Here is a 25,405-nt window from a genome sequence, read left to right on the forward strand (position 1 = left end):
ATTTAATTTTAACTAGCAATTCTTCAGAGCGTTTTCGAATATACATATATTTTTCTTATTTCTCTTATTGTAATATAAAGAATAACAATGCTTATTGATCAGACCATTGGAATGTTTGGATGATATTTTCGAATCGATAAAGGCATATGAGGCTTCTACATACGTATAGTGATCGATGAGCAGTTCTGCCGCATGTAAGAAGCATTGCAATTCAATGGCAGAAACTGAGATTTTCAAGCAATTTAACAATCTCTGCTTTACAAATTTCGCAAACCAGCTATAAATTTTCTGCGCATCTTGAAGGAGGAGAAACGGCGTAAGCAGGCATGCTTTCCGCGTATGCAAGCAAATATCAAATGGAGAAATGTGCAACATCAAAACTTTGATACAAACACACTTGATTTACTGTGTCACGTGCTTACATGGAAATATGCATATATTTATAGCTACATATGTATGTATGAATGCGTGCGCAATGAAACGGCGGACTGCTACAAAGCCATTGTGATTTGCTTGCTTTGAAGAATGCGTAACAAATCGTTGCGGCTGCGCGCACGGCGACGTTGATAAAGAATACCGAAAAGATTTTCACAAAAGTGATGGCATTATTTGTTATTGCTTGCATGCAAACATGTGCAAGTGTAAATACAAGTGTATGTATGTATGTATGTATCTTTGTTTGCTTCATGCTTACATTACAACACCATCTTCAAACCGCCGCATTGTTTGTTCTCGCTGCACTGCAGCAGATATTTATATATTCAGCTATACAAAACGCAAACACTAACTAACTAATCGCAAAGAATGAGCTTTGAAGCAAAGCGCCTGCTGCATTTCCGCACACCGATAAGATATCTCTCAAATTAATGATGCCAAAGAAAATTACGTTTAGATTGAAAAATTCGCCACGGCCGCGCCGTTTGCGGAGCGAAAACCGTTGAAACGCTTTTAAGATAAGCATAATTTTAATTTAAATTAAAAATTAAATTCTAGCGTATAACTTCAAATACGCGCGCAGCTATGAAAAGCAGTCAAGTCCACTGTACTTGGACTGAAATTATGAATTATTTAAGTGATGAAGCTTTACTGCTTAAAAATTTATATAAAATTTATTTCAATTTAATTTTCATATATTTTATGATTATATAAATATGAATCCTTATCGAGAAATTATTACATATTTATTCTCAATAATTTATATAAATGTTCATTATATCTCGAGTTCACTGTACTCGCTATGTAGCTCGCAAGGTTGCAATCATTATTATCAGCCTCATCATTTTGCTCGCTATCATCGCATTCATCATCAATTATGCGGCAAGCAGGTCGATTCTATATACATGCATACATACATACAAAAACACATAAACACATACACAAATATTGCTATCAAGAGCTCAGTGAGTGTTAGCTGGCAAAATGCGGAAGACAGCGAACGCAATGCCTCAATGCATTTCCTTCACGCCGTCGTCGCCATCAAAAAATAAAAGACTTAAGCAACGAACTTGAACACAACAATGTATTGTAAATGAATTTTCAAATATGATTGCTAAGTGCCAATTACACTAAAAAGCATTTATTGCATTTACAAGCGCATAAGCAAGTTGAACGAGTAAAGAATTTCGGTTAGTTGATTGAGAGTTGAGTTGAGCTGTACCGACTATAGCAGACATTAGGGGCGTGCACTCGTATATGGGCCATTGAATTGCACGATCCGCTAAACTATTAAAGCCAACAACTTTCTGTATAGTTCATTGCTTCTTCCTTCGGTCAGCTAACTCTAACATTCTTCAACTCGGTGTCTTCGCTTTTTTTCTTGTTTTTTTTTTTTTTGTTTTGCCTGTAACATTTAAGTACAAGTATGGTTATTCGTTTTAAGTTAAGAGCCTATTCAAATTACATGGTCCAACTGTGTGCATTTTGTGGTGGATCGCCTTCGTCGTTGTCGCAGCGTGGTGGTGGCCGTTCCTAGCCGCATAGCCTTTGTGATTGTTTTTACTTCAGGAAGTCAGAATCCATTAAGATTACCGAACGCACTGTCGGAGGCGTTCAGACTCAACACAAATATGTTAGTTGGAGAGCATTTCGTCGTTATTTTTATTTATGATAAAACACAAGGAAGTGGCACACTATGGTGAAGCAATGAAATTTGAGGCGCATCATAGTGCTCAACAGCAACAACAACAGTAACAACAACAACAACAACTCAACTCAACTTCATATGGACATCGCGCCATAGTTGGCCGTTGGTTGTCGATAATTTTTTATGTGGGTGTTAAATTGATGTTTTTGGTCTAACACATCATCATCATCATCAAATTTACCATTTTTTCTTTTTTTGTAGTTAGCCATACCACGTCACGGCCACAATAGCCTGACTTTGGCTAATGTATATGAGTTATAACTGCTGGTTGTGCAGTTATTAGTCATAACTGTGAACAATAATCTTTAAAAGGCTTTACGTTTCGATTGATAGACCTTTCCACTTGTGTGTTGTGATTTATTGAAATTGTAATATCGAATATTTTATTTTTATAGTTTAATTTGTCATGTCCAATGGTTTTATGATTTCTTCGATTACATTCGATAGTGACTAATAGACATAAATTATAGAAGTAAACTTTTTACTTTAAAATATAAATAATATAAAAATGTACATAAGAATTACATTGGAAAAAATTATTAGTCTGATTTTAGAGCTCTTTATTTGTGGTATAACACTAATAAAATAAACATATAAGGGAAAAAACTTCATGTATCGAAGATGTATTTTCAACTTTTTGGTGACCTACAAGCCCTCCAATGGCGTATCTAAGTCACGATAAAGATCTTTTATGTATTTTATTATGCCATATTTCAAATGATTCATTATTAAAGTATTATTATTTCGCTCAGAAAAATGTTCTTCAAAAATCACTTTCACAATAACACAGGGAAGTCACGTACTCAAAAATGATAAATGATTGTGAAGAACAGATGATATTCAAGGTATAATTGATTTTTGAAAGAAAATAATGATTGCGAAGAGGCTTTATTGTTTTTCCAACTGTACATTTTTGAAAAAAATGTACGGACGATGTTTTTTCGAAAATTTAATCACACTTACAATTTGGAACGAGCGTTTGCTGCCTCAAAACAAAGATCGAAATAAGAGTCTAATGGCCTCATGGTCCAATATTCACATTCGTTGAAGTTTTATGCGATTAATTATTTCAACGTCGTCGTAAAGCCCATACAGTTAATGGCTCCATCTTCTTTAGTACACCTCGCTTACGCGAACGGCTTCAGAGATCTTGCGAGGCGAGTTCTCTCGAACGCTGAATGGGTAGATCTCGATTGTTCAACATTTCTGTTTCTGCGCCTTATAATAGGCCGACAATGATAAGAGACTTATTGCGCGTAATTTTTGTTAGTCGAAAGAGCTCAGCTTCTCAATTGCCTACCGCTCCCAAAGGAGCACCGGTTGACAAGAGTTATTCTGCGTTTGATATCCAAGTTTAGATTTTTGGTGGTATTTATGCTGGTTCCGAAATAGACAAAGCCCTAATAGGACTGCAGTACGAGTAATTACCATGATTTACTATAATTTTAATACCCTATAAGTGATCTAGAGAACCTTTTTTATCACTTCCTGACGACTCTTCGTCTCCATACACATTATTAGTTTATAAAATTACATATAAACAAATTGTTACCACAATCAATCAATTAACAGCACTTCCATACAAACATTTACGACGCGCATAAATTAATAAACACCAGCACAGCTCAATTAAATATCAGTAATTTTGCTTGCATATATGTACATGTTTATATATAAATTTTAATTAAATAAGGTTCGCCTTAGCAGTTTATAGAAATCTTACATGTAAAACTAATTTCAGCCAATTATCTCAACACATTCTTTTTTTGTATGGCATTAAGTATACGCGCACAATCTCATTAAAAATTAGAGTTGCTGTCGGCAGTTTATCACAGTAGTATATAGTATATGCTATAAATATTTTAACAATCTATGCTTTGACGCATCACAAACACGCTGATGCTGTCGCTTTCGTTTAGAAAATAGTCGCATCTGCGCCTTTAATATTAAGCATTATTCAATAATGAACACATCGTTAGTCGCTGGCAGCTTTGAAAATTGCCAACAAACTGCATTACCTGCTTATATGTGCATTACTATAAGAGCCGATAGTCACATGTTTACGTACTCGTGATATAATGTGATGCAATTATTGTTGCATCTTCACAGACCTACATGCATGCAACACACACACATACACACACGCATACACAGATGCAAGCACGTCAGCGGTAATCAAACAAACGCCAACAATATTAATAATAACAACAGCAACAGCAACAATAACAAAAACCAAACACAATTCGCAATCAAGGAAAGCAGAGAAAGAGTAGCCGCTAACAAAGCAAAAGCTAAGAAAAAAGAAAAACTGAAACAATAAATATAAAGGAGAAGAAGAAGAAAAATCATACAAAAAAGTCACTTTAGTTGCGGCTGTAACAATGCAAAGCAATAGCAACGACAACAACAACAACAACGATAGACGCTGCGACATGAAAAACTGTATTGTCACTTACGCGTCGTACAACCACGATCCACTCATCACCTTCTAGCCACAATAGCCAGTCATGCCTACCGCTACGAGTGCACATATGGTTGAGTGCAGCGCCAAAAGGCGGAAGATTGCTAAACTAACAGCTCATACACGTATGTATGTATGTATATATGAAGTATGTGTTTGTAGCGAATAGCTGGCATAGTCAGCATTGCATTGCATTGCTTGGCAGCCGCTGCAGCTCGACAATACTGCAAAAAGCGACAAAGCGCTGCGGCGCGGTAAACGTATGCTGTCACTTTAAAAATAATATTCAATAAATCAGCAGCCAGCAAAATATTCATGCGAAATCACATTACGCTTCCTTTTTTACTCGTGCTCGTGCTGCATAGTAACAACAAAAACATAGCCTCAACAACAAACAATTGCAACAAACGAAGCAAGCAACTATTTAAAGACTGAAGCAACACAAATGCCTAACGCTTAGCGCTTAGTTAAATGCAGCGAGCAAAACAATAGCACCGAGTTGCAAGCGACACATTCACATCATCATCATCATCGCCAACGCCGTCGTGTTTGTCGTCATTGTCAACTGCCTCAACTTGATGCAGCAGGAAGCAATGGCGGAACAGTAATGTCAGTCAGTCAGTCAGCCAAAGCGAGCAACTTTCCGATATGCCATAAGACAAAAGGAAAGATCGCAACAGCAGCAGCAGCAGCATCATATACATTGGAACATCAATTCATGCTCGTCAATGTTGGCATAAATACTCATACCCATACTCACATCCTCACATGCGGCCACCAACACTAAATAGTTGTCGGCATTTTTGCATTCATTTTGCGGTGTGTTTGTTTGTGCGCATGCATGTGAGAAGAAGTCACATCTGTCGTCTGTAGCGAGTACTGTGATGGCCCAAAAAAGTTGTAGTAAAAATTAAATGACATACTCGTTTGGCTGCGCATGCGCGTTTTCACCCGCTACTCGCGTACATATGTACATATGTAAATAGGTTGCACTGTAACATATCAGCGAGTATTCAGCGCAAGAATAATGTTTATTCGAAAGCAAAGTATTTTACTATTTGAAAGCACCTATTCGTTTAAAGTGCTTTGAATGCGATTAGAAATGCATACAAAAGTATCCAGCGTATTTAAACAGCGTTAACCCAATGAACAAATGAAGAGAGACTAAAAAAATTTAATTTTTATATCGATTTTGAAAGTAAAATTGCCTTAATTTCTATTTGTAAAAAGTCGCAAGCTAAGAAAGAAACGTCTACACCTAACTGTGTACTGAATTAGATCAGTCTAAAAAGCCCTCAAAAATTTCTAATTTTGATTATTTCTTCTGAGCTTTTTTTTAAAAGGCCTTCTACGAGTCAAGTTGATTTTATGAGCTTCTATGATATCTAAAAGAAAATAGAAAGTTTTTTGCAGCTATTACTATTCTTAACCGGAATGGACCTAATTTAAATTCGAACAAAGACTATCAACTCGGCAGCAAAGACTGATGATGCCGAAGCCTCTTTGAATTGTACGAATTAGGAATAACCACTTCGAAATATTTAGAGCGATCTAAAAGCTACACATATAAATTCAACATGTCCTCAACTTAGTCGGCTCTCCAATGTCTATCTAAGAGCCTGCGTGTTCCAAGAAGTGCCCACAGGTATATTGTCCTGTATTTCCATACTCTGAGCCCACATACATAAGGTTTTTAGATAGAGCTACTGAATCGTTCCTCTTCTTCTTCTTGACTGGCGTAGACAACCCTTAAGCGGTTATAACCGAGCCCACAACAGCGCGCCACGCATCTCTCATTTTGGCAGTTTGGCGCCAATTGGCAATACCAAATGAAGACAGGTCCTTCTTCACCTGGTGCTTGCATCGGAGTGGAGGCCTCCCTCTTCATCGGCTTCCACCAGCGGGTACTGCATCGAACACTTTCAGAGCTGGAGCACTTTCGTCCATTCGAACAACATGACCTAGCTAGCGTACCCGCTGTCTTTTTATTCGCTGGACTGTGTCGTTTTTAGTGGTACCATAAAGATGTAAATGACAAAATTACCAGTAACCAAACGATGTTTCTCACAGTCATTTAACGCGGACACAATTAAAGACCGCTGATCTAACAGCATGGTCAGAGGAAAATAAATACTAACAAAAAGAATGTTAGGTTTACTGATAGACCAATGACTTTTTGACTGATAATAAACACCACCTAAATGACCAAGAGGTTTATCAGTACCGAAGACCTTCGGAATTGACGAATCAATAAGCCTTTACAACCTCTTCGAAACCGTTGGAATGAGTTTTTATTCTAACAAAATAGTGATTTTCAATAGATTATCTTAATGTCAAAAGAAAATTTGATCCTGATCCCCAGTTCCGAGGCACTATTAATACTCTCCAAAAATCAATCAGCTGACCTCAGCTGCTTCTTGCGACTATTTGTCGGATCGACTAAATTATTTAAAGATGGTTTACTGGGTTATCCTGCCACCATTTATACGAGTGCATGCATACTCATATAACCCTTTGCGCTCGCATTTTACGTGTATTAAGCATTGCATATTGTTTGAGGTTGCCTTTGTTTGTGCGATCCTCGTTCACTGTCGTGGAGGGTGATGTGTGGAGGTGTAGGCATTTCTGCATTGTCGATGACAATGTCACGGTTTGTCAGTATTTTACTTGAACTTGATGATACCTTGATGATGATGATTTTCGGAAAACTCATTGTGAAAGGAGTTAACGTCGCTGTTATTTGAGGTAGGTCGTCGACAGAATACAAAGTCACATATTCATACACCAAATCAGTTTAGTTTATTTTATTCCAATAGTTATTGTACTTATGACTTTTGTTTGTTGTATATACTCTTTTGCTCGAAATTCGGTAAAGTGCAGCGGGTAAATATATGTCGATATACACAAGTATTGCACGTAGAGCGTAGAGGGAGTGTACTCATGGTGTGGTGAAAGGATTCGATTCGCTTGAGTTTGATGATTTACAATTTTGTGGCATGATTTATTTAAAGGCGCTGTTGTTGATCTTCGCTGTGATCGCTGATGGATTGTATCGATGCACGAGCGCATGTGTTGTGTGTGTTTGCCATTTGCCATTTATTTATACAAATGAGATGTTTGTGGTGGTGGCTCCATTTCTGGGCGAGCACCAAACGTCGTGCAAATCAAAAAGGGTTACATACAGACATACATTTGTCAATGTGCATACGAGTTTATCAGACCACCAATGAACGTGCAATAGCAATTATCATTGGATTCATTAAATTACTTTTACATGCATGCATCTGAATGTGCTAAGCTATTTTATACTATATATAGTAAATAATCTAATGATATTATAATTCTATATGATTTCAATGATTACTAAATAATAGAAACATCGTAGAAATATATTTATCAAAAATTTTCCCCTTGTGCTGTATTATTTAATAAAATCGAATCTCATTGAGCACTATTAATTGGTGTAATCTGAAAATTTCAGAACATCGCACATATAAATATAGAAATAAACAGCAAAAAAATATCTAATTTATCACTATACCATATATGTAAATAGAAATACAATGTTCTCACCGAAGTCTGATTGCCATAGTGGTAGTAGATTGCGAGCTCCATATCTTAGTGGGATTAAACTTATTAAAGCCCGAAGGGAAGAAGAAGGGCATTTATCTTGTATAACTGTAGCATCACTTAGAATATGAGAACTTCGCAAAGAGGCCCCGTTTTTTGTGCGATGATATAGTCTGATCTAAAAGTACGGTGCATCATTGTAATAACAGAATATATATTAATAGTCTTCCAAACGTTAGAGAATAGCGAATAGAACACATTTAAAATCTGTAATAGAAAGCTTGTTAGTATACTCCGTATACTCTCTTTTAACGAATTCAACTATCTAATTTTCTTGTTGCTTGTATGAATGTATAAATAACAAGTAAGGAAGGGCTAAGTTCGAGTGTAACCGAACATTTTATACTCTCGCAATTTATTTATTTAACTTAATTAATATTATATAATACACAATTTGACCCACATATTCGTCGTATATATTGTATAAAGTCCATTGAAAGTTGGAAACCATCATGTTAGGTTAGATACACCGAGGTCCTCATGTTCGATATGTGGGGCCTTAAAAACCTATGGTCCGATTTCGGCGATTTTTAGAATGGGGCTGCCGCACTATAAACATAGTATTTGTTCAAAGTTCTGCACCGATATCTTCACTAGTGCTTACTTTATATATTGTAAAGTAAACGATTCAGTAGTGCGTTTCTGTAACTTTTCGTTATGATATCGAAAGAAATATCACTTTTGCGTAACGAAAGGTTTATAACGAACAATTGTTTTGAAGTGTTTCTGTAACTCAGAAAAGTCACCTTTCGTTATGGTTGTGGAGAATCGTTTTCGAAAATCTGCTACAACTAAAATGAATGCATAAACATCTGTCAATGTACACGAATATATTTGTTTCGTTTAGTGCAAAAAAGTTTTGTTTACTCTTATTTTTTTATTCGTAAGTACAAATAATATTTTATATACTATATACATATATATTTTGAACGTATACATTTATTATCAATGTTATTATTTCTTAGTGAATCAAATTATGATAGCTGCTGCATTAGTTGCCTTATTAGAGGACCAACGGAATATGTTACGCGTTCATCGGCGACATCTGAGGGATACAACTGACCCATTTCATTTGCCGGAAGCTCGCTTTGAAGAGCTATTCCGTTTTAAAAAAGATCCCGCAACAGCCTTGTTACAAGAGCTAAGTCCTCATATGAAAAGTGGCGAAAGGCGTACGTTTGTCCCAAAATCATTAAGAATGACTGCAGCACTTCATAACTATGCAAAATAATTACAATGATTGCCACATTCGGGCTCGGAATTGTGTTGAAAGGCTTAATGGAGTTTTGAAAAAGGTGTTTGGGTGCTTATCACATGAACGGGGTGGATTGTTTAAACCAGCATATGCTGGATCAATAATAAATGCGTGTTTAATCTTGCACAATATCAGATTAAAAAGAAATTTACCAATTCCAGACATTTCAGTACGAAAGTTGACAATTTGGAAAAGAATCGTGAAAATTGTAGTGTGCTAAATCAAGGCAGAAGATGTCGGGATAATATAGTACGAAATTATTTTAACTAACTAATTATTTTAATTATAAAAAATTCACAAATTAATTAACATAAAAAAAGGATTTCATTTCAACCAAAAAAAAAAACAATTCATTTTAAATAATAATAATAAAAAAAAATAAAATATAATATAAAAAAAAGCTTTGTTTATTATTTTTCGCATAATTGTTTAAGCGAATCGGCCATGGATTGGACGGAGGCACGAATGTCTTTCTCCACGGACAGCAACTGGTCAAATTCCTCCTGTCGTTTGCGTTCCTGCTCAGCAAGAGTGGTTTTCACTTGTTCAAATGCACTGAAGAAAGTGTCAGTCTGTCGCATTCTGTCTGGTGTGGGCGATGGCACTGTATTGGGTTTGGTTGATGGCAGTGCAGCATTTGAGCATCGCCATCAACAAGTGCAGTTGGGAAAAAGTCTAATACTTGCAGGTCCATACCATCTAGCGGCGCTGGACCTTCAGAGGCAGGACGATTTCCAGTAGAGTTCTGGAAACGCATAATTGCGGCCTGCTGCTTCTTTACGCCTGACTTCCAGTCTGCCCAGCACCGCGAATTGAAATAAATATCAATGAATGCACAATTGTACATACATGCATATGTTTATATATAATATACTGAACGAACCTTTTTCCACTGCTCAACGGTTTTACATGCTCCTCCGCATGCATTCAATTCCGCTGTGAGAGTTGCCCATACAGCATTAGCAGCTTTGCCCTTGTTTGGGCCACCAAATTGTCCGGTACCAACATTTCTATGATTTTTCAATAAATCTAGAAATTTTTGTTTTTGTTGTTTGGTAACTTTTCCACTTCTTACTTTTTTCTGTAAATAATATAAACAATATAAACATAAACAAAACATCAACATTTTTCCAGCTTACCTCGCTCATCTTTATTTTGGCGCAAAATATCACTACAATTTTTTTAATGATATAATAACGAATATCATAACGAAAGAAATAACGAAAATGCTTTTCACCAGACTTACAGAAACACTACACTTCGTTATACTAGTGAATTCGATATATCGTTCGTTATTATGCATAACGAAAAGTTACAGAAACGCACTACAGATCGTCTTCAAAGTTCTGTTATATAGGAAGTTGGCGTGGTTGTGTGGGATTTGGCCCATTTTCCCCACATATCATTGCGATGTAAGGAAACTATTACAAACCAAGTTTCATTGAAATCGGTCGAGTAGTTCCTGAGATATGGTTTTTGACCCATAAGTGGGCGACGCCAAGCTCATTTTCTATTTTGTTAAAAAAATCTGAGTGCAGCTTCCATCTGCCATTTCTTATGTGAAATTTAGCGTTTCTGACCTTTTTCGTTAGTGAGTTAACCCACTTTTAGTAATTTTCAACCTAACTTTTGTATGGGAGGTGGGCGTGGTTATTATCCGATTTCTTTCATTTTTGGACTGTATTAAGAAGTGACTAAAAAAAAAGACTGCAGAAAGTTTGGTTTATATAGCTCTATTGGTTTCCGAGATATGTACAAAAAACCTATTTGGGGGCGGGGCAACGCCCACTTTCCAAAAGAATTACATCCAAATATGCCCCTTCATTGTGCGATCCTTCATACCAAATTTTATTTCCATAGCTTTATTTATGGCTTAGTTATGGCACTTTATGTGTTTTCGGTTTTCGCCATTTGTGGGCGTGGCAGTGGTCCGATTTTGCTCATTTTCGAAAGCAACCTTCCTATGGTGCCGAGAAATAAGTGCCAAGATATCTTAATTTTTACTCAAGTTACAGCTTGCACAGGCGGACGGACAGACAGACATTCTGATTTGAACTCCACTCTTCACCCTGATCACTTTGGTATATATAATCTTATACCTAACTCGTTTAGTTTTGGGTATTACAAACAACCGTTATGTGAACAAAACTATAATACTCTTTTTTGCAACTTTGTTGCGAGAGTATAAAAACTTTTAGTTCTTCAATAAATTTCGTCCACGAAATTTGGTCAGCTGAAGCTTTATATGCCTCGGGACAGAAATTGTGTTACTGAATATTTTTTATTTCAAACAATTATACTGTAATTATGAGTAAATTTGCGGGCAAAAGTTAATTTAGTTAGTAATTGTTGGGCTAATTTATTTATAGTATGATATTAAATTTGCTAATTTGGTAGCTGGCTATAAACTCACGAGCATGAGAGAATAATGAGAAAAACAGTTTATAAACCAATGAATAAATAACTATGAATATAATAACCATTTAATATTTAATACATGTGTATGTGCTGAACTCGTTCCTATAACTGTATTTGTTAATATTTATTTTGTTTTTGTTGCGAATGGCAATCTATTTCGTGAGATGCTGCGCCCTCACCATCTTCTAAAACAACAAAAACAACTGAAAACATATATTAAGATAAGACGCATTAGGCCATTTTGGTCAGAAGAACATAGCCAACAATAACTACAACAACCATAGCATACAGCAGAAGAAGGAGTGGGGCGGTTTGCATGCGCACACATCCACTCGCAACGTAAACGTGAAAGACTTTTGCAACCAGCATGCAGCAGCAGCAGCAGCAGCAACAGCAAAAGATGTAACCGCGTTAAGGTTGGGGAGTATTAGACGTCAACCGCAAGCGACGATTCTAATCTCAACGGTTGATCATCTGAATGTGGTCCACACAATCGCGCTGGCACCACAATCTCCACGCGAAAATTGCAGAAACCATACTTACATACATACATACATATAAGTGTATATTGGAGAGGGAGTGCCTGATGCGCCTGCGCCTGCAAACAACACTAACACTAATCCGCTGCTGGGGATCGTTTGGCTTACCTAAAGTCACTCACCATGATGCCATGTTGCTTCCAGCTGCTATCCACTTATGTTTGTGTGTGTTTGTATTGGACATGCCGTTCGCTTTGTTAAACTTTTTCCACTTCATTTACTCTTTATCTATGAGTTTTTACGTTTCATTAGAAGTGCATTCTGTATATATTATATGCACACCTACATAGTCGTGTCTCTGGTATATATTTTGTGTCTGATAAATCTTTGCTGATATCTTCATATATACATAGTATATGGCAGTTTCTTTATATAAGGCCATCGCGATTGATGTTAGGAAAACACAAACAAAAACAAAGTTAAGCTTAAAAGTCTCGAGAATACTCGTAAGTTAGTGATTTCCTCGTCGCTGTCACGCTGTGATTATAGCGCTAAATGTGTATGTTTAGAGGATAATGGATGTTTCCATGTATGTATGTGTGTGGGAAGAAGTCACATAAACATAGTCAGAGTGCTTCCTGTAAAAAGTCAAGTTATAAATGATCAGAGACAAAACTAAAGAATCTTTTTTTCCATTAATACATATCTATGAACATAAATATACTAAATGTGAACATGAAAATAATGCAAAGTTAGCATAAATAATTAACTAGTAGGTCGTCAATATGATTTAGTTATCCATATTTAGGCGGTAGTCTGCTTTACAGGCTTCAAAAAATCAATTTTTTTGTTTTGTTTTAAATCTCTTCCAAAACTATCCAAGAATATGTCTTTAAAATTCCAGAGGATAATTCGACATATTTTCGAAGCCAGAGCAGTTTTAGTGGCCGAGCGTCGAGCAGGTGCGAATGCTCAGGCAGACCTTTAAATCGCGTTTTCTCGAGTTTTCATTTTCCCAAGTGTTAGAAAACGGAGCCGGCGATAGCAAAAAGAATATATTTCCGATCGAAAAATAGACCAAAGTGATCTAGCTTCACTATTAAATTATCTTCTATTTTAACTAAAAAAGTTGGACAAAATTATTATTTAAACTACTTGTTTTACAACTAAAAGTCAATTTTAGTTCTTAAAAAAGTGAAATTTTTTTCAAACTTCGAAAAAAAATTGGAATTTTATAACTTCTTCGGTATTTTTTAGTTCATAAAGAAAAAAAACTTATAAAAATTAAAAAAAAAATTTGGTTCGACTGTTTCAGATGCATCACACGACCTCCATCATCGGCACCGATTTACAAGTGCAGACTCCAGGCGCTCCAGAAAAATACTTACAACTTTGAAAAAATTTCAATATTTTTTAATAATAAATATTGTTTTTTAAGCCTTAAATATAGTACACTATCGTCTTAAATTCCGTTTACCGCAATCATTTCCTTCCCTTTCAAAAAAAAATTGCTAAGAAAAACGCTTTTTTTTGGCGTCTAATGCAGACTACTGCCTTAATACAAGCTGTCTTTGAATCCATGACCACACAGCCAACTAAAAAGTTAGCACAAGAAAACTGGTCTGTTTTGACTAATTTTTTATATCCAAGATATTGACGATATTACCTGGATTGTAGATAAGAATTCAATTATTTGAATTATCTTCTCTATATTCCCCTAATGTCCTCTTTGTATCGGTCACCTGTAGTATACTTACAAACCATATATTTTCGAAAAGTTGTTAGATTTTCAAGAGAGACTTAATCACTGACAGCTGAGGAGCCTCCGCTTTGGAATATATATATTTTTATTATAATTATACTAAATAATTTCTTTCATATATATAAATATCAATTTTGTATTTATTTTTTGTTTTTTTGAATTTCAAGAAGTTAGTAAAGTACTTAATTCGTTTACAACGTCCAATTAATTATTTCCCACAATTGCTTTGAGCATGCTTTGAATACGTAAATTTCAGACTAAAGTTCAAAAATGTTTAACAATACCACAATTTGATCAAATACTATGATAAAGCCATATTAAATACAACAATGAGATTAGAGTCCAAACTGACTGACACTCACATTCGAAGCGCGCAACCAACTAAAACAAGGCAGAAAATTCAGCTAGTTTCATATTTCATGGTTAATTGTTGGACAATGAATCAAATACATTTACGCTCCTCTGACCTTTATTTAACTACGAGTACTTTGTAGAAAGAAATTCTTTGAATGCGGCAAGAAGGGAACATTTCAAATACTCGTACTTAATGGAGAAAGATACTAAAGTATCATACGTAGACCAATTAATTATGTGAACTTTACACTTGAGCGCATAATAAAAGCATGAACTCCTCGTACGCTAGCTTTTCCGACACAATGATTTTTAAGAAAACTCACTTTTTTCCAACTGAAAATAGAAATGGCAGAGATGCATTGTGTACGAGAAAATGCGATAAAGAAAAACTGTAATTATAATCAGGCGCGAAGAATTGCTTTGAAATGACCTTTTTTCAGTTCCACCATTATGATTTTACAAAAAAACAATGAAATAACGAGTTGTTGTATTATGTTTTATCATAAAGGTGGCATCATAATTACGAATCTCCACGTCAAGTGCGTGACGTGGAAAGTGTGTAAACGCAGTGTGGGGTCCAGTATGGTAGAAGCTTGGCTTATTTACCACGTCTACTTATTTGTGTACAGCTACAAACATAACTGTACATCTTATAGACTTCATTGTTGTTGTTAAATGTCTACAAATATTTTTAATATGTACTAAATGACTAGCCCATTTCGCTTAGATACGTGAGATATAGTATATACACTCACTTGATGGCATTTACTATTGAGTTTCTGAACAGATAAAAATATATTTGATAGAAATGTTGAATAAAGAGTCTTAGATTTCCAAAATATCAATAATTTATACCGCAATTCCATACTTAACCTCCACCAAGGTTCACACCAGCAGTTCGAGACGAAAATAATATTAAGGCCCTAAATGGCAACACCAAAATGTATGACAACACATTTGCCGGTTTTTTTTTCAAATTTGCAATTTGACTCATACGCGAATCCATACTCCCTGTAAAGTTAACAGTTAGCGTATATTTCATTGCACACCCACCATAACCAACATAACTGTTTATCCAATGCTTAACGCTTAGTAACATGCATGCAGGAGTGTATAAAATAGAGGAAACGTTTCAAATTCTTTAGTCACAAAACTAAGTTCAGCGACCCTACGGACATCGTGACACTTGAAATGGCAATTTATTTTCTTTTTAGCATTTTTGTTTGTTATTTGCGGAAATAATTTCCAAATCGCTGTACATTGAAACCAGTTGGCGTGCTCACAAGTATCTGTATATATGTACAAATATACATCGTTTTTTTTTTGTAATTTGTAATATGTTGTAATAACTGACGGATTTAGTAACAGAAGAATATTTAATATGCAGTTTATTGAATTTATTATGCTCCTTCACAGCTACAATACTCAGCGATTAGTTCTGATATCTTTAATTATTTTATGAAGTAGTGAAAATGGTTCAAACGACGTAAAGAGGAACCGTCTCCGTAGTAGCCTGCCAAAGTGAAACTATAATAATAATCTTCTTTTAATTTAATATACTTGATCCAGAATGTCTAAAGCTGTTTTTTAAGCTCGAAGTCGGAATAAGATCTTCCAGAAATACTGTAAAGTAGGTCTCCGAGGCGACGAACTTCCTCATTGGCCTCAAAATTCTGCACATCGAGTGATTTTTCTAGTTTTTAAATAAAAAGAAGTTACACGGAACCAAATCTATACCATACGGGTGATGCAACAATTCGTAGTCGGCGTCGACCAATTTGGCGACAGCAGAGGTGTCATGGTGAAATAACACATGGGATGTAACCTTTTCTGAAATCAGACGTCGAATCGGCCTAATAGTTTATCATAGTAGAGCCCTGTGGTAGATTACAACTTATGAATCCCAGATAAAGGTAGTCATCATCTTTTCTACCGATAGGAGAGTTTTCGCAGTCTTAGAGTCAAATCCGTCGGGTGAAGTCTGTTGTTTCTACTTGCTCTTGGTGTCAACTGTGTATCAGTCGACGATCACAAATCAACGTAGAACATTTCGAATGTTGTAAAGTGGTCTCAAGATGCACTTGTCATTCAGAATGAGCAAACACGGCATCCATAACGTCAACAACTTTATCATGTCCAATATTTCCTGTAGGATCCACGCGATCTTTTGAATTACCTGGAGGTCTCAGCTATCACGCGCACTTTCAATTAGCCAGCAGTCAATACAACTTCATGGATTTCTACTATAATCCACCGTGGTAACCGTTTTCGGGTCCTCTCGGCTTGGCTTAACGATCGTCAAGGAAGGTGAAGAGTCACTATATACAGCATCCAAGAGCTGAAAGCTCAAAGAAAAGAAGGAACGAAAGAACTCCAAAATCAAACATATAAGTACATTGTTCCGGATTTATTTCAGTTAATAACGGTTTACGTTTTACCGATATCGCTGTAGCAACGTTATCATAATGTATACAATCATATGATCACCCTCGGCATTAGAACTCTCTCCGTATAATTTGTATATACACATTCTTCTTTAGCTATGAATATCCCAAATTTCCTGTACGCCATATAGATTATCTAAACAAAATAACTGAATTGAAATTCCTCTCTAGTTATTTGCACCTGTTGCGTATAATTTTTACATTTTCTATTTACATACATGTTAACTTAACACTTAATACGGCAGCCGCTACCGAGTTGGCAATGTGACGTTAATGCTAGCCTTAACAGCTGACTTTCTAGCCAATTACTTATAAAATACAAATATACACAAAGGCAACAAATCGATTCATTCACAGGCTTATCTAAATATTTTCCAGAGCTGCACCTCATTTATGATACACCCTTGTGTGGCACCACTATGAATGTACATATGTACATATGTATGTATGATCATCAGGCGTGTAGGCCTGTGAATAATATAATTGACAATCGTGAATTGCGAATAGCGTCCGCGCATTTCCCACAGTGGATGCGTTTTTTTTTTTTGTTGCCACATTTCGTGGTGCCACGCACTGACAAAGAGCAAATGATAAGGAGTCAATAGTCGACATGGTGTGTGCAACGCATTTTATGTTTACGTTTCCAACGAGTAAATATATATAAATGACTACAATAGTATCGACGAATGCACTAACTATAACCACAAACACACACACATACAAAAACACCGTTGCCTTGTGTTGGCAAATGTAGGCAGTTGGGGTTTAAAATTCCACCTGTTCGTCGTCGTCGGTCGCCGGTTGCTGTTAACTACCTGCCAGATTACTAAGCGTTAGATAAAAGTAAAACAAATTTCTTAAATTCTGAAAATAAAATTAAATAAAAAATCTAGATTGTAAGTAAATTTCTTCTTCTACACAATGCGTTAGGCGTTGTTATGTTGCATCGTAAAAAGCATCGGGGGCCTCCAACTGCTAACGTGAATACCTGTGTATGTTTGTGAGTGTGCGCGCGTTTCCGCTGAATTTACACATATCGTTAAACGGTGGAAATGAAGTGTTGTGTTGTGTTGGGAATTCTATTGGGTTGGTGTAGTGCAAGTTGGAACAGTAGCCCGTTGCAAAAGTGTGTGCATTTTTCTTGTACTAACTGCCTTCAATTGTTGTTGTTGTTGTTGTAAAGTTGGTAAGCACATATGCTGGTAGTCCAGTGGGCACTTCGAATTTGTTGCTTTCTTTGTTGTAATTAAATTTAACCCTACATTTTCTAATGCAATTCTCACTACCAAGGCTACGCAAAGGAAATCGCTGCCAAGTGAACCACAGTCGGAAGTATTATTTTGTTTCTTTAGGATTATACTTGGGATACTAAAGTAATATAAAGTTTGAGTGTCTAATTTATAGCTTTGTTGATGTGGGACTCGGCTAGATTTAGCATTGGCTACGGAAAGCGACTCTATTCATTGTTTTCCAAAATCTTAGAGTTTTTTCGTTGCAATAGAACTGGAGGTCAACGTTTATCGCTTGTAATCCATATATATTCTGTTAGTTAAGAATTAATTTAAGGGGACCCTTAATTTCTCCATTCCATTCATTCCATTCTCGATTTCAAATTTTGACGATTTTCAATGGGCTGGTAAATGAACATAAATTATTTTTTAGGGTTGTAACTTTGCATTCATTTATTTGAAGACTTAAAAAAGAAGGAAGAAAATGTATATACTTTTTTGTTGTTGTTGTTTTTGTTATCAAACAAAAGCCCTTCTTTTCGGCGGCGCATGTGATTTCCACTCACTGGAACATCTGAAACCAAAAATTCCAATGGGGTTAGAGAGAGTACATGTTTGGCTCTGGTATGAACTAGCATTATTAATTTCTCACAAAAATTAACAAAATGCCGGAAATTTGAAAATCGCCTTTTACAGCCAAAAATCAAGTTGAAACGTAAAGAAGATCTTCAGCGATTTGATTTATCTTAGTTCATACCATAGCTATATATGTATAGAATAACGTATTCAAATTTTGAACCGATTGGGTTAATAGGTTTTGAGTAACCTCATGCGCCAGTCGTAAAAACACTGTTTCGAGAAAAATGCATTTAAAGTTTTGAGAAGCAAATTCTTTGGTATAAAACCTACATACGTTCAACTAGCTATGTCATATATCTTCAAGAGTTTTCGAAATTTTAAACATTCTTGAATAGTTATAGGTTCGAATTAAATAAAAAAAAAAATATTTTTGAAACCGAGAATGGAGGGGGGTCCCCTTAGTAGAATATAATCTAACCACATTTAATCGTTTTTTTCTTTTCCGAATAATCTCTGGATTTCAGAACAGTCTCAATATATGAACATACATATTATAGTTGAGGAAGTAAAATGATAAACTCATCCAGATAAAGTTATATGCTAAAGAATCTAGGATAGCCGAAACTCAAAAAATATCGTCAATGATTTAATAAATTTGGTAGCATAAGGTGATATTTTGATTGCCAGCCAGTTATTATAGGACGTATTAATCTGCTTACTATATCCATATAAAGCAACTTTGTCAGGAATCTCTTACAGAGCATCTCATCTTTGAAACCATAACCTCAAAATCGACTATAAAATATATTACAAATATCTCTATAACTGAGGAACTAAATGGGATCAGCTCCAGTGCGAAGTATTCGTGTGTTCATAAATTTCTGATATTAGTAAGTATGTAGTTTTTCACAAATTTGCCTAGAATATATAAAACGGATTAACGTGTTGAAAAAATGTTTGCTGGGCAAACATACGTACAACAACACACACTAACATTTATATGTATATGTCACTTAACCATGTGCGGGAGCAAATATCTTTCGATCTAACAATTTTCACAAAGCCTAAAAACATTTCAAGAAGCATTTGTGCTGGTCGCGAACCAGAACAGTGACGATGACATTTGTAACGATTGCAGCAAAATGTTAGGACAACACGACATGTACCAGCAACAGTATGTGCGTACAGTTATAGCAGCAGTGACTGCCTACAAATACATATATGTACATACATATTTACAACGCGCAATACAGGAAGCAACAACAGTAGTTGCAGTAAAGTAACCTCAAAGTGTTGTGGTGCAGAGACCCTGCACGAGCTGCTGCCACAATTGTTGCGTTGCTCTGCAGCTCACTGGCAGGTGATGCCAATCAGAGCTGAAGACAAAACCACAAAAGCAAAATATCCAGGTTTCTGCTACTCACAAGCTGCATAGTATATTTGTGTGAATATATGCATGAACTATGCATCTGTAATTGTGTGTGTGTGTGTGTGTGTATAAATGTGTTTGTATCAGCAATAACAAGTGCGTCCGCTCCTTTATGGGCCATACCTCTCATTTATACCACTTTCTGTGTATATGTATATGTTTGTACGCTTCTTATTTAATTTTATTTCATTGTAGTCTAGTTTCTTTTTTTTAATTTTGCTCAGTCGTATTTTAACGGCAACGCCGTAAAATTTTGTGCGCGAACAACAGTAATCACCACTACTGCTAGTATTTCCACACTACCCACACGTTTGTTGCTGCGCCGTGCACTGTCATGTTGCTGCAACATATCGATCTCCATATTGGTGTTTGTTTATGATTCGTTTGATGTTGTTGTTATTGTCGTATTTTTTTATTTTTACCATGCGCTGCTTAGTTAGTTATTTGTTGCTTGCTTACCTGCTGTTGGGATTTGTGTTATTTATGCATTTATTTGGTATTTCGCATTTTATTCTCAGACCGTTTGTAAGTAGTAACTACAACAACACACACTAGTTGATGTTTAATTTAATCTGCGACAATCTCACACACTTGTGCTGCGCCAACGTCTATGGCAACATGCAGTTTCGGCCATTTCATTCAATTTTCAATTGATATTTTGCGCTGTTAAAAGTTAATGGCTTCCTTTGGGTTTCATTAGCAGATTTACACGAGCTCTTTGAGTACGTCGAATGCTGTGAGTGTCGCTGCGTTTAAGTGGCGAACATGTGCGTTATGTATCGACATCTGGAATTATGATTTATTACTGTAGTTTTAACAGTAAATTAAGGAGTGTGTTGATTAAACGCTAAACTAATAAGAAATAATTTACTTATTTAAGACTAGCAACACCCGTTCAATTAATCCTAAGAGAAGTGGAAATCGTTTCTAATAAAATCAGTGATTACTTTAAAAGCTTAATTTAGTAATTGTACTGACAAATTTATAAAAAATATTAAATTGGTCGGAAAAATGGACGCAATCGTTTCAAAATTTGGCAGACATTTTTATAATAAATTTTTGATGTCGTCACAAAATATTTCCCACTTAAATATTATATAATACCACTTGCGAGATACCCTAGCGCTGTAAAATATATAGTCTATATAAAAAACTTTCGAATGATCCTTTAGCGCATTACCCATAATCAAAAGACAACACTTATGTACATGTTATTAACTCTATACAAATAAGCACCTTTCTTTAACATATTCTGCAGCAGCTGCAATTCTGCACATTTCAGAGTTTTTTCTGCATACAAATAAATGGCGAATATCCTCTTGCTAATCCTCAACTACTAATACACACCTACCTAATATATATTTATGTATGTTCTTGCTTCTTATTTGTATTTGAAATCATATTCTAAAGTTATTGTTTCCTCTTTGAATTATGCTTTCAGGCTAGAAACGCTTTGGCAAGAACACCTGCTCGCCACGGTGATGCACTACTCTTCAGTCCAGCTAGCTATTCGCCCATGTAAGTAAGCAATGCTATAAAGCATAACTATTGAATAAATATACATACATACATATGTTCATATGTAGTAAATGTTGTTGTTAACATGCTTTTATACCATATCGAATATTTTAGTGATTCTTTTGCAATACGTTCTATATGTATTTTTTATTAGACTGGATCGTTTTAATTTTATAGAAAAAGAAGACAAGAACTTTGGCCTAAAAATGTATTAAGTTTTTTTCTTATTATAATTTGCTATATTCAAAATTATAAAAAAATTACTATTCTTAGACCAAAATAACGGTTACATGATTATATTCTGCCATGGAATCTTTGTATATCATTTCTAATATGGTGTTGGTTAAAGATCATAGTTTCGGGAATCTGCTGCCCTAATATTCAGAGGTCGGATATTCATAGATACGAATCAATAGGAAAACATATTTTTTAAGCAGCAAGCTTTGATAAACGGAAAAGAAAAAAGGTTCACACGGGCGTTAAGAAAATATTAGGTTTGCTCTATAAGTAGAGAAAAAGACATCTGAAAAGCTTTTTTCTATTTTTAAATGGCACATTATTTACATTATAAGTTGATAAGACTGTAAATGGGTGCCAGTGGCGGATCCACCGGGGGGTCTTGTTTTTGGTGTTAAAACACCCCCTAAACTCAGAGAAAAATATATGTTTGTTGATATGGGTTTGGAATGGATTATTGATCAAAAAAATCACATCAAATTATAAGCAATAATAATAAGTTACAAGATTTTTGTTATTATTCATATAATTCGAACTTTCTCTACATTTGTACAAGCAGTATCGCTGAAGCTCAGTGATTAATTGAGGATTACACGGGCTCTCACATTTCATGTTATATTTTCCTTGGTTTTTGAAAGAATTCTTCTAGTATTTCGTCAACTGACAAATCAATATGCCTGTGAAAATTCATTGATGCTAGACCATTAAGCCTATTTTGACCTGTCGTATTTCGTAAATAGGTTTTAATTCTGTTTAAACTTGAAAAACTTCTTTCCGGTGATGCTATTGAAACAGGCAATAACGCCAATATGCGTAAAATCTTGAAAACATTCCCAAAAGACGCTTTGTTCACTGTTTCTAAAACTTCGAGAGCATTCCGAAAATGCTTGCCTGAAGTTCGCTGTTTCCACATTTTCACCCCCGCAAGAACCCTTTCATAAAAATAAAATATTTCTCGAGCTTTTTTAGCGTCAAATTCGTACTTTAGGAAAATTACAAAAAAAAAAAAAAACGTGTCCTATAATAACTGAATTTTCGCGAGGGAACTGCTATATTAAAAATACGTTGAGTAATAAAACTTTTCGTAAACCCCCTCCCCAAAAAATTTTCCTGGATCCGCCACTAATGGGTGCACAGTTTTACGTATAACATTAAGGTTCGTTATACTAATAGAAAGATATCTACTCTCGGTTGATGAGTATTGTTTTTAAAACTTCTACTTCCTGCAGTTGATTATTTCGATATCAATTGGTTGGCATTTCTTTTATAATAAACTGAGCCACCTTAATGCAACATATAAGTATGCAGATATGTATGTGTAACCACAAATAAATATGCAAAAGTAAACAAAAACAAACCATAATAGTAAATCTTAATAAGCGAGTGTCCAGAGGATATAGATTTATGAATAAAAATGCCAATTACAAGTGGAAACTAAAGGATGGTCAGCCAGAGATGAAGAAAACTCACTAACATAAAGTAAGCATCTGGTTGATAGTGAGGTATAAAATCCAATGGCATATATAAATATATATTTTTATACAATAATTTTTTTATAAATAGAAAACTTTCAAGACATTCCAAAAGAAAGTACCTCACTTCCGCTATTGGTGCTCTAAACTGAATTTTAATTGATGTTGCGTAGAAATCATTCATTGAATTGAGAACTGGAATTTGTATGTTCATGCATGCATAGTACGACGGAAATCTTGCTATAATGTTCAATATACTCTATATATATCATCGAAATAATATGGATCCATTATAAGTTTTGCTTGGATTTGATTATTTTAAAACATTGGCTATTATATTCCAGTGTATTTTAAATTTGTGAGCCGTTTCCCCAACTTTTATACAAGGCTGTTTTAACCCTTCAATGCCCTTTATTTTTCAATTGATAATCTTACGTAATTTTTTTTTTTAAATATATTTTCCAGTCTTCACCTACCTTTGCTCATAGGCATAGATATAGTTTTTCATTTGACTTTACAATAAATCTTGTTCTGCACTCACCTTTGTAACCGCATCAGCATTACAAATATGAAATCGAACTTCAATATCGACATCAAACACCTCGGGTTATCATGAAAAATATGCAATTGCAGAGAGCATTCGCAATATTTCATAAATCAATGAATGCATACATAAATCTGCATGTTCATTCATAAGCGTGTATGAGTGATTTCGTTGATACAAATTTCATGCATAACCATATACCCTGCCATGAAGTAAAAATAGAGCAAATTTAAAAATCAAACAGTATGAGTGTGTGAACGAACGGACTTGTTAGAATTGGTATCTTGAAAATGCAAATTACAAATGTAATTTTTTTATTCCATTAATATTACTATAATATTTTGTATTAAGAGAAGACTTGTTTTAGCAAGTTATCATTGTGAAAATAAAACAAATATATTATTTATAAAATAACTGCAAAACTATGTATAAATCATATAATTTTGACAGAAACATGCAAAGCAAACAGTTTTCTGAGTATTTTGTAGAGCATAATTTGTCCAGCGACAATCAAAGAGTTTTGTCTTCAGTATGTGAAGTTAATTAAAACATTGAAAAATTCTAGAATTCTAATTTTTCAATTAAAATAATTAGTATGTCATTTATTATATATATAAATGATATATACGAGGGCTGCTATATATATTTCTGGCCTAATAATGAAAATAGGAATATTTATCAACTAAAATGGTTTTTATTGTTTTTCAAAATATTCTCCATCAAGATTTATACACTTTTGCATGCGCTCAAACCAATATTCGAAGCACTTTTTTTGAGCCTTTTTTGAGCGATTGTCAAATTGTGCGGGATCCAACGAGAACAAACCTTTTTTACGGCCAGGTGTTTAATGCAATATCGAATGTATGCTGGTGGGAGAAATGCATAGGCATGCCTCTATCTGAAGGTATGTTACATGACGGTCTTGCATTATCAGTTCACGTACGGCATCGATGTTTTCTGGCACAACGGCTGTTTTTGGACGACCTTCGCGAAATTCGTCTTAGAGCGAGCGTCGGCCACGTTTGAATTCGTTGTACCAGTTTTTCACAGTGCTATAGGATGGTGCTTCATAGCCATACAAAGATTTTAGTTCATCGATGCACTCTTGTCGCGATAATCCACGTCGAAAGTTGAGAAAAATGAACGCACGAAAATGTTCACGAGTTAATTCCATTTTTTGGCCGAGATGAATTTTTTAATTCCCTGTAAATAAAACAATTCACGATTAAATGACAAAACGTTCTGAGTGATGTTATGCTAAAAAATGTCAAACTTTCCAATGGAAATGTGAGATTTCACCTGTCAACACTAAGTGTTGCCTAGACCAGAAAAATATATAGCAGCCCTCGTATAGTTCAAGCTTCAAAATGATTTCAAATTAATAATGTATTTGACTGCCTAATTTTGATATTTTCATACAAAACGTCGTCTACTGGGCCAATCTTCGGAAT

The 25,405-nt window shown here is 35.1% G+C and overlaps 1 protein-coding gene across 1 annotated transcript in view; it reads left to right on the forward strand.

The window, feature by feature from the left end:
* The window catches only part of LOC105213882 (DNA polymerase alpha subunit B), a 96,638-nt gene that overhangs the window by 61,717 nt on the left and 9,516 nt on the right, over positions 1–25,405 (forward strand). The window contains exon 3 of the mRNA XM_011186982.3: positions 21,625–21,701. Within this exon, the coding sequence (XP_011185284.2) occupies positions 21,625–21,701 (77 nt within the window). The remainder of the gene's footprint in view (positions 1–21,624; positions 21,702–25,405) is intronic.

The sequence above is a fragment of the Zeugodacus cucurbitae genome, chromosome 2 (assembly GCF_028554725.1).
Source record: "Zeugodacus cucurbitae isolate PBARC_wt_2022May chromosome 2, idZeuCucr1.2, whole genome shotgun sequence".
Taxonomy (NCBI): Eukaryota; Metazoa; Arthropoda; class Insecta; order Diptera; family Tephritidae; genus Zeugodacus; species Zeugodacus cucurbitae.